Source organism: Diuraphis noxia, unplaced genomic scaffold (assembly GCF_037042655.1).
Source record: "Diuraphis noxia isolate RWA-SAM2 unplaced genomic scaffold, SU_Dnox_SAM2 contig0004, whole genome shotgun sequence".
NCBI lineage: Eukaryota > Metazoa > Arthropoda > Insecta > Hemiptera > Aphididae > Diuraphis > Diuraphis noxia.
The window spans coordinates 52,074,760-52,085,515 of record NW_028301714.1 but is presented as its reverse complement, the minus strand read 5'-3'; the positions used below and the strand labels follow the sequence as shown (position 1 = coordinate 52,085,515).

The 10,756-nt window shown below is 29.5% G+C and overlaps 1 protein-coding gene across 2 annotated transcripts in view; it reads left to right on the top strand.

Moving 5' to 3' along the window:
- The first annotated feature begins 996 nt into the window (after nt 1-996).
- LOC107164961 (max dimerization protein 1-like) overlaps nt 997-10,756 on the top strand; it is a 176,428-nt gene continuing 166,668 nt past the window's right edge. The window contains exons 1-3 of one of the 2 annotated variants that reach the window (XM_089225567.1): nt 997-1,943; nt 2,055-2,148; nt 5,937-5,966. In XM_089225567.1, coding sequence (XP_089081693.1) covers nt 1,889-1,943; nt 2,055-2,148; nt 5,937-5,966 — 179 coding nt within the window. In that variant the 5' untranslated portion in view covers nt 997-1,888. Of the gene's footprint in view, nt 2,149-5,936; nt 5,967-10,756 lie in introns of both variants that reach the window. The other variant, XM_089225566.1, reaches the window with a different exon arrangement.

The following is a 10,756-nucleotide window of genomic DNA, read 5'->3' as shown; positions in this document are numbered from 1 at the left end:
AATTAATATTTTGTAACATTCGATGACTATATGCCTCGCAGAGATTACGTTATTTATCATAATTGACAGATTTTGTGCTCTAAAATACGATTATAAATAAAATACTTGAATATTTGAGGAAAATCTGAAATACACTGTAGTTAAATTATATCAAATTCGTGAAATACCTTACGCATTTTGTGCTACGTTTGATATATTTTTTTATTTTTGGGAAATGTTGCATAGGACCGGATGGCCCTATGAAAGTATGAAGTATTAGTCAGCTAGTTTAAGTCGTTATAACAACAAGGCATCAAGAACCATCTTTTAACTGTTGGGGCACTAAATCCTAATAATATGGGTAATATAATTTAATAATTGTGGTTTAGCCTTTAACGTCTTTAAATCACATATTATTTAATATTTATAAACACGCTCGGAATCTAACAAATAAATTTAATATTCAGAGTATCAAATTTGACGTTTATTAACTGCACTTTCATTTGAGCTTAATTATAAATAGGCACTGTTTACCTTTTTTAGGGTGGCAAAATAACCGTATGACTGTACGAGGTATTATACTATTATGTACACATACATTTAGCCCAATGTAATATAGTCATATAGGTAGGTACTTAAGTATTTTTATGGCTGCCGTGTCGTTCAATTAGCAAACTTAGTACGTGTAGCACGATTGTCAATTACCTATTGCGTTTGTACAAAAGTGTGTACGAAGTTGGTTTAGATATTTTGGTTCCTCTAAAATATATAATATGTTGGACGGCCGGTCGTTACTATAAACTTCGACGACGCCACGGAACGGGAGTGGTGGATAGATGGCGATGACGACGCGTTACGCGGAGGTACACGTCGCATAAAGCGGCGGCCGCGGTCAGCTGTTAGCGCGTACGCGGCGTGCGTTTCACGTGATCCCCCCAGTACGCCGCCACCGCAATCCATTCGGTTTTGTTCGACCGCCGTCGGTGGCTCGGTGGCACACAACGGCCGCGGTACACGTCAATAACCCGTTGGCCACAGTCGCGAACACAATCCTGGTATCGACGTACCGTCGCTGCCTGCCGCCGCTGCCGCAGCTGTCGAGCTACACATTATTGTTGTTGTTGTTGTTGTTGTTGTTATTGTCATTACCATCATCGTCGCGGTCACTGCCACCGACGCTGTTTATTCATTGGAGTGTCGTTGTTTTTTACCGAATTTAAAGTTTATCCGCTTTTTCTCCGATCATCTCAGTGTTGTGCGTACTACATCCGCCGCATTCTACCCTCGCACGACCGTTTAGTGACCCGCGTCTCCGTGGAGTTCGCTTGAGTGTTCGTGTGTGTGTGTGTGTGTGCGTGTGTGAGTCTAAGTGTGTGTTTATGTCGCGTGCGTCCGCGATCTAGTGCTTGTCATTTCGTCCCCGGGGGACACTGGAAGAATATAACAACACAAGTTCCCGTCCGGTTTCGATTTGGTCCGCGAAATATTGATTTGCATAATAATAATAATAATCATATTACCTATACTAATTTCAGCATACGCGATATACCTACCATAGTTTGATTGTAAAACATATCCGTTTATTGGATTAATTTATACTAAAGTTTAATAAATCTACGAAATCTTCTATCAGTGTGACCGCCGCCACCACTGCAATATACCTACGCGAATCCGGGACGTTTAAAATTTATCGTCACGATAAATTTGTTCTATATAGATATATAGGCGGAGAAACGTGTTCTAGAAAGAGGCATAATAATAATATACTCATTAGACACTAATCACATTAGACCGACTGTGTAGTAGTGTGCGTGGGCGTAGGTACGCGTGTGTTGATTGTAAACTTACCACGGTTGTGTATTGATTGTTTACTTACCGTGGTTGTGTGTTGATCATCTCGCCGTTGAATATGAGCATCGCTGCTTTATTACAAGCCGCCGAGTACCTGGAAAGGCGCGAAAGAGGTAAGTTTACCGCGTCGCCACCGTACCCCCCGCCATCGTTCGCCGACACCGCAGCCGCGACCGACGGAGCCGTCACCGCTGATCGCGTAAACACCGTCGTATTTTTTGCAGAAGCGGAACACGGATATGCTTCGCCGATGCCGATCACGATCGATCTCAAAGGGTCTTCGAAGAGGCCGAAGATGAAGAAGTCGCAGGGAAGCCGGTGAGTGGTCGACTTTTGTTTATGTTTGCGCCTTTAAAAAAATGTCCTTTTAAGACCCTAGCGTTTCGAATGGTGTACTCTTTTACGGTTTATTATTGTTTACATGTTATGTGAAAAATGTGTACGAAAACGGTATCTAAGAAAATTTCAAGGAAATATATCATGTCAGCTAGCATAACATGTGCACGTTAGGTATATAGTATGTACCGTGTGCCTTGGTAGAAAAAGTCGTGAGGTGACCTTTTAAATGTCAAGGTTAATAAAGCCACCACGCTCGACTCGGTGACAACGCTACTGATTCCATCCCTCTTTCTTATCACCACTACCACCGGATAACTTTTGTAGAAGACATAACTTTTATTCAAAACTCGTGGTCTTTTGCTGCAATCAGTTATATTGTGAAAATCCATAAGTTACACGATGTGCACCATAATAATTTATGATATATATTATACCTACATAATATATGTTATGTATAATATGATCTGCAGTGTAGGAATAGAACATGTTTTCATTATTATTAAATCTACTCAGTTTCAGAGCAAAGTAAACAAATTCAAATTGTTGTAAATTTTTCTATGTTTTTTTTCGATTTTATAGCAAATAGAGGACTAATGTAGTATGTAGTCTTGATACGTTTTATACAGTAGGTAAACACAATGTGTTCATCTATTACTCAACATGACTTCAGTGGCGTTCCTGGGTGGTGAGGAGGGGCAACAGGGCATCCCCCCCCCGGAGAAGTTTGTTGATGTCATAATGCAAATTCATTGTCCAGCTCAAATAATGTAAATAATAAATATTTTTAATTTTCACTGATTATAATCGTGTTTGATATCAAAAGTTTTTGATATCACTTATTAATGTAGTATATGATTCATGCTTTAAGTATTTAACAATAATTTATATTACAGTTTCAGATAATATTATAATTTATAACCAATCTGTTATGATTGTGAAATTAATTTATGCCCAAAAAAAAAAAATTCACAGATACGCCACTGCATGACTAAATGTTGAGTTGAATTGAGATTAGGTATTAATAGTAAAATGATAGGTAATTTTTCATATTCTACGGTATCTACCTATAGTTATAGGGAATTCTATAATAAACCTACGAAGAAATAAAAACAAGATCCATACACGAAATCACATTTTTTATGACATGCATTTTATCATTTTCTTTTATTTACCCAAACAATCATTCATTCCACCCAATTTTTGTATGCGTATTAATTTTTGTATTTAATTCAATCACTTACGTTTTGATTAAAAATATTTATAATTATTATCTATTTTATATCATTCGCATTACCGTTACGTTGTTTATCTGATTATAAATCATAATATTATGACAATATCTGATAGCATTGTGTTAAATTTGTTTTAATATTTTAGTCAATAATATCGCAGTTTATATGTTTTTTAAGATTTAAAAATTAAAATTAAAAAAAAAAATGCTATTTGTATGCAATTTAAAATTTTTTTTTATCAATATCGGATTTTATAGATAATTAATACTATAAGCAGAGCTATAAACATTTTATTGACTACAATTTTTTAATTTTTATTTATGATATTTAAAATTGGATTTAAAGTGTTAAACTTAGATATCCTGTTGAGGAAATTACTTATCTACTTATACATTTATACCTGCATTTATATATACCTAAATACCTTTGCTTAGTTATTATTCTTTTATACATTTTTTTGTTAATAAACAATAAACCATTAGTAAATGTGACATTTATAATATTGTATTTCTTCAGAAAAAAAATATATTGTCTAAGAATATCAAATAAATGATGTTTTTTGTTTTTGTGATTCTGCCTACTTAATTTTTATAGATTTATTATCAACAAAAAGGAAAAAGAATTATCACCAAGTGTAAACTTTTTACTAAGTTTTTAGTCCATTTACTTAATTTCTCTGTTTAATTGTTTTAATGACCGAAACTTACTTTTTTTTTTCGTTCAAAGAGAAAAGGATATTTTTGAAAAATACCAAGTCTAAAATGAAACTATTACATTTTCTTTTAAAACTGATATTTGTATTTTTCTTTCTTTTTCTACCATCTCATTTTACTAAACTTTTCTTCCTAATTATGAAGATCTACTACTATAATCTTCTCCATCCCTAACCCAGAGCATCTCTTACAATTTCTAATTTACACGGAACAAAGGATTTTGGAAAGGAAACTGCTATCACATGTACGCATGTATACACTCCTCAATCGTGTTCACATATTGCTTATTTTTCTGAGGGTGTTAAATAGTTTCTCAACCTTTGTGGCGTAGGATAAAATATTTGATCAGGTTTTTTTTGTTATAATATAATTTATAAGTAGCAACGATGTATAAGTTATAAATTTATAATGTTTTTGTATTATTTAATATCTAAGACTTAATAAGTACTTATGTATAGTAATATAGTAACATAGTAACATAATAACAGTAATATAGTAATAAAATTCAATAAATTGGAAATATAAAATGGGGTATCAATGTATCTTGTATCTAGATATACGAAATGCATGTATCGTGATACTTTTTTTGAGTATCGTGCTTAGCCTTGAGTAGCATTAATATTTGGTAAAATGTAAAGTATCTAGTAGGTATATTTTACAACACTTCGTAAAAATAAGTTATTTTTAGTTACACAGCTGATTAAGAATATAAATATGAATGTAACTAAGTAGGTACTTCTATAACAAAATATTTTCTTAAATAAAAGTTCGTATTTTAACGATGTATGTGTTTTGGTATAGTGAGAAAATGTTATTAGAACATTGTAAACATTTTATTGACTATTAGAAATTGTATGCTATTAAAATTAGATTAAAATGTTTGCAAATCAAAATACCTATACATATAATAAATATCTTTGTATTTAACATATATACATTTTATTGTAAATTTTAAATCTAACATAATAGCATATGTTATCATACCAAATTTCCTGTTTAATTTTCATAATTTTTCCATCCTATTAATTTATGTTACTAAAAAGAAGTCATTGTATGGAGCGTAATTATTGGTCCAATAACAGTCTCTTAACAAAAAATTAGGATTGATTTAATCAATAGATTTAGCTGTCATAAAAATGAAACAATGGAATTTCTAATTAACAAATAATCAGAATTGATTAGTCCTATTTTTACATCTCATTGTAATTTTTGTAATTATAAAAAAATGATAATCTTAAATTAAAGAGTTTTAATTGATAATTTATTTATTTTACCATTTTCTAGAAATGATTTAATTTTTTTATTCATTTTCCTGTCTTGATTAGGTACTAATAATTGAATACATTGAATTCTTTGAATTTCATGAATGACTAATAAGCTATATAGCTAACTGGATATAAGGTTCACCCACTACTATTTATATATTTTTCGAATACTATGGTATATTATTGCAAAAATTATTATTTTTTAATTCTTTATTGATTATCTAGTAGTCTTTAAATTATATTATTTTACATATAAAGGATTACATATCTACTAAAAAGAATTCAATCACATCTTATGTAATCTTAATAATTTTGAATATTTAATTTTGATTAACTCTGTACTTATAGGTTACGTATGTAATATACACTATTTTTTCATGCATTGCATTTTTAAATAACTATACGTATGTGGCCCAGTTATTGAGCATGTCATTTTGAGGTTTTGGCTAAAAGCCAATCAACGATGTTTTTATAAAAAATAAGGGGAAAACATAACGTACATTTCACTGTGCTTGTTTTATATTAATTAATTGATTTATTGTTTGTTTTTGTTACAGAACAACTCATAATGAACTGGAGAAAAACAGGTAAGGCATTTATATTTTTACCACTCTTGATAAATAATAAGCAAATTATACAATGAATTTAAACTATATCTGAAGTCGGTCATAAGCTATATACTATTTATTGCTCATTTCAAGAGGCAAAGGGCCAAATACTCTCTTGGTTGTTATGAACATACCATCTTCTTGCCCACCTATCTCTTTCTGTTTTTCTATATCATCATTGTTATTTTTGGCTTTAACTATCTCGCGTTTATAATTGTACTACACATTATCAAAAAACGATTTGAAGAAGTGGGGAATAAATTGAATTTACTAGGCATCGCTTTCTGTAAATTATATCAGATAAATAAAAATTACCTGTGATTTTTACTTTTATGTTTATATTGGAATATAATAACTACCATTGATCATTGTTGATCTTGTTTTTATTTATGAATAAATCTAATAATAATAAAATATAATATACAGGGATACGTTATACTAATAATATATCATCTGTATAACGTAGTTTAATACATAAACTAAATTAATTCAATTTAAGTATATGATGTTTTCTAATAGTTTTATTAAACTATTAATCTAACCTATATTGGTACTTTATTAAATTATTTAATATACAATAAATAACTAGAAATACGTAATTCTTAAAAACAAAAATTGATTAGAAATAACTACAAGATACCTATTTTAAAAACCTTCTAATCTCTGATAGGAAGCCGGCTAATAATGTATGTTTATAGTTACCTACGCGGAAAAAACTGAAAGAAACGACTTTCGCTAAACCTATAACTATTATATTATAGGTACTGACATGAAAAAAGTAGAGGTAAAATAAAACGGCGTCATCGGTCTTCAAATATAATAAGCCCCATGGTGATGATACAAGTATTGAGATTTTTGTATTGTTTTATCAGCCTTTCATAAGTAATAAGTATCGGTATTAATTGACAATATTGTTGTACTACTTTTATGAGAGGTACCTATTATTGGTGTGACTTTTTTTCATCGATGATTGAAGAAATTAACAAACAAAATATTTCTATGTTTTTCAAATGAATTATAAAATAATTGATAAATATACCAAAATCAAAACAATAATTTTACAGATGATTAATGTGCAATCATTCATACCATTTTATATGTTATGTTCTTGTTATATAAGTGTAAAATGAGTTTTAACGTGCATTGGTGTATTGGATACTAGTTAAAATATACAAATGTATGACATTTTATAGCAGTTAGTAATTTATAGTTATTCGAATAAGAAATATCTTTTGACATTATATTTTCTATAAAAATATCGTGTATTTATTTTAATATCAAATTTTTTGATAAATATCAGTAGGTACTTGTGTTATATTATTTCACTAGTCTTTAATTTATTTTAATTTTGTGATTAGTTTTAAATTTAATTTTTAATTATTTGGAAGAGCACCAAAAATAAAAATCACATGATTTGTCAGCTACTATAACAGTATATTAAATTTTATATTTTTTTGCCAAACTAAAAGTGATTATAAATAAATTAAGATTGATATACCTATTAGTTACTACATAAGAAAATCCCTATATTGCTTTCCACATTGGCTAAAGATTAGTGAAAAATATGTCTTTTAAATATTATAAAAAATTATAACCAATTTTATTAAAAATTATGATTACTTCTTAATTTCTAGTTATTTATTAAATCCTAAAGTATTTACAGGTTCTTAAATTTTCATATAACTAATAACTATAATATTCACTCGTATATGTTTAAAAAAAAACCATCATGGTAATACTATTTATTTGTTTATTTAACTATTTTTGAATTTGGTTAAGGTATTAAATCTTGTTGGATGAATATTCGATATCCGGGCGTGGTCGTTGAGCTTTTTTGACGGGTTTAGAAACATTAAGCGAAGCATTTATACCTTATAGAGATTCACTTTTTGGCGGTAGTAAATTTTAAAAATTCATTCCAAAACATCCCATCTTTCTTGCTGACAGTTTTAATTTTATGGTGGTCATAAAATGACCAGGTATTATATATTTTTATAACTCCGATCGAATGGTTGTGCACAGTAATTATGACGGTAGAGCGGCTCACGCGGGGAAAGAGGATTGTCCAGATAACGTTTTTATTGTCAGAAAAATCGATTTTTTCCTTTTATTCCGCACAACACGGCAAGTTTATCGTGCAAAAAGTTTGGTCAAACTAACACCCTTCAAAAAAAAAAAAAAAAAAAAACCTATAGGGAGTGGTCTTGTTGATGGTTTTATATAGCGTTTTAAATTCATGCATGTAGTTGAAAGATTATACTATTATGTTAATACGATTTGGCTGACAACAATAATTGATTTTTACATTTTAATTTTTGATATTGATTTTCACTGAGCTATATTCGTGATTGTATCAATTTTTATAATTTTTAAAATCAATAATATATTATTATATTTTGGAAATTGAGTACAAAACAACATACATTTTTTCGTTTTCTGAGTTTATTTAAAAAAAGAACAGGATCGTTTGATTTAGGTTTCATCTACAGAATGTCAGAAAAGCATATAAACTTTATCATATTATTGTATTTATAACAAGACAAAAATATGTATTAGTTATGATTAATTTTATATTTGGCTAAACATGATTACATTCGGTTACCCTTTTCAGTCGCATATATATACAAAATGCATAAAAATTGGTTTTTTTTTCTAGATAAATAGTTTATTTTTACTAGTTGCAAACTTTTTAATCATTCCGAAGTCCTAAAATATTATTTTAGAGAAGAATGTCTGTCGTACATCTAATTTCATATACTAAAAATTAAAAACAATATTATGATTTTAAAATGCACGAGTTTATGACTGCATATATACTAAATTTATTGAACCTGAATAAACACTGTTTTCAGTTAAGGACTTGGCAAATTCAGGTATTATACAGAATGTAGTGTATTTCTTAATTTAGTCTAATTATGTGTATCAATCACCTTAATGACTCAAAGGTTATCGTTGGATGAAATGCATTCATTGCAATGTATTCAAGTTATAATGAGTTTTCTATAAATTATTGAATTCGTACTTACACCAAACACACAGTGAACATGATCCTGATGATGTTAAAATAATTAAATAAAACAAAATAAAAACATTACCTAGGCAAAACATATCTATACTGGTTGCCGTATTATAGCTTTGCTACTAAAATTAATTATACACGAAACACACTATGTTTTATGCACATATTTTAATATATGCATAAAATTTAATACGACGCTGAACACTTCACATATTACAGTTATAATAATAGCTATGACGTTGAGATTTAACGTTCCCCTTCCTAGGTTCAAACCTTGACCTTCCTCAAGCATACGAACGTGGTGTATATTGATCGTACATTCGTACCTACGTATGATGCGTTTTTTAATCAGTTTCATGTACATTGATAAAAAAAATTCTCATTTCATAGATAACATGACCTACATAATATTATGTAGATGCATTACGCTGTATATTATATTCCTTTCTTTATTATCGTTTTTACAATATGCAGTATTGGCCTTGGAGTCATCCACTCGTATTCAAACGCATAATGCGCGCGCATTCGCGGCAAACGGGTCAGCATTGCTCCGCGGCGAATAATAATAAAAAACAAGCGGTCGACTGTGCAGCAAGCTGCTACTGTGTTAGCTGGCGCGTGCCTTGGCCCTGGCGGCCGATCGTGTCATAAATCGTCAACAACGCGTATTTGGCACTCATCCACCTAGATCGTGAATTATTATGATTCTTATTTTCTGTGTGATTTTTATTTTTTTATTTACGGCTACTTATATGTTCTGAACGAGGTACCTATTCGGTTTTTCTATCAATATTGAACATGATATACTTATTAGAATAGTTGTATTATATTTTATCTTATACCATAGGCACGGTTCAATTTGACATTTATGTAATATTTAAACACATGCTTTTATGTTAAACATATTTTGAATGAATTATTGAATGTTTTAAACTTTTATAAAAAGTAACAACTTATCATCATAACTAGGTAGTTTTTTTTTGTTTATCATTTTATTTCTTAACAATTTTCGTTTAAACAGTTTTATACTAATAATGTGTCTTCCAACTTTCAAACTAAACGATTAAATTTGTTTAAATAATAAATAATGTAAAATTTATTTTATCAATTAAATTAATTTGAGTATTTAAAAACCTGCCAAAAAAAATGTTATTGGTAATAATAAGTCTTAGAGTTTTCTGTAAAACTAAAACTAAATTTATAATCTTTTTTCCAAGAATTTTGAGTTTAATTGGTGAATGAGTTAATAACAGTGAGTCTAATAAGCGGCAACCATCACTGAATTATTATGTATAAGCGACAAGCGTAGTAAAATAATAATAACTATTATCCTTTTAATTATTTTGAACTTATCACAGATTGGTTTGCTTCGATTAATGTAAAATGTTAAAGAACAAATATTTAAATTGAAAAACTCAATTTATTTGGCTTTATCTATACTCTATAGTTATTGCGTACCTACCACCTACGTATTGACTTTTTTTGGGTATGAGCTTATCGTTTAGCTATGCTTACCTATATTATACATAAATACCATTCAATTATTAACAATATTCAATTTTACCTCACACTCTATATGGCTATTATACATCTAAAATCCAAATACATTAGTATACAAGTGCTAGAGCCATTATAGACCTCTATACTTCTTATAAACTTATAAATAGGTATATTTGTTTTGCTAGACCATATATAAATGCATCGGTTGGTGCTATGCCAGTATCTATAATATTTTTATAGAAGGTAGTTA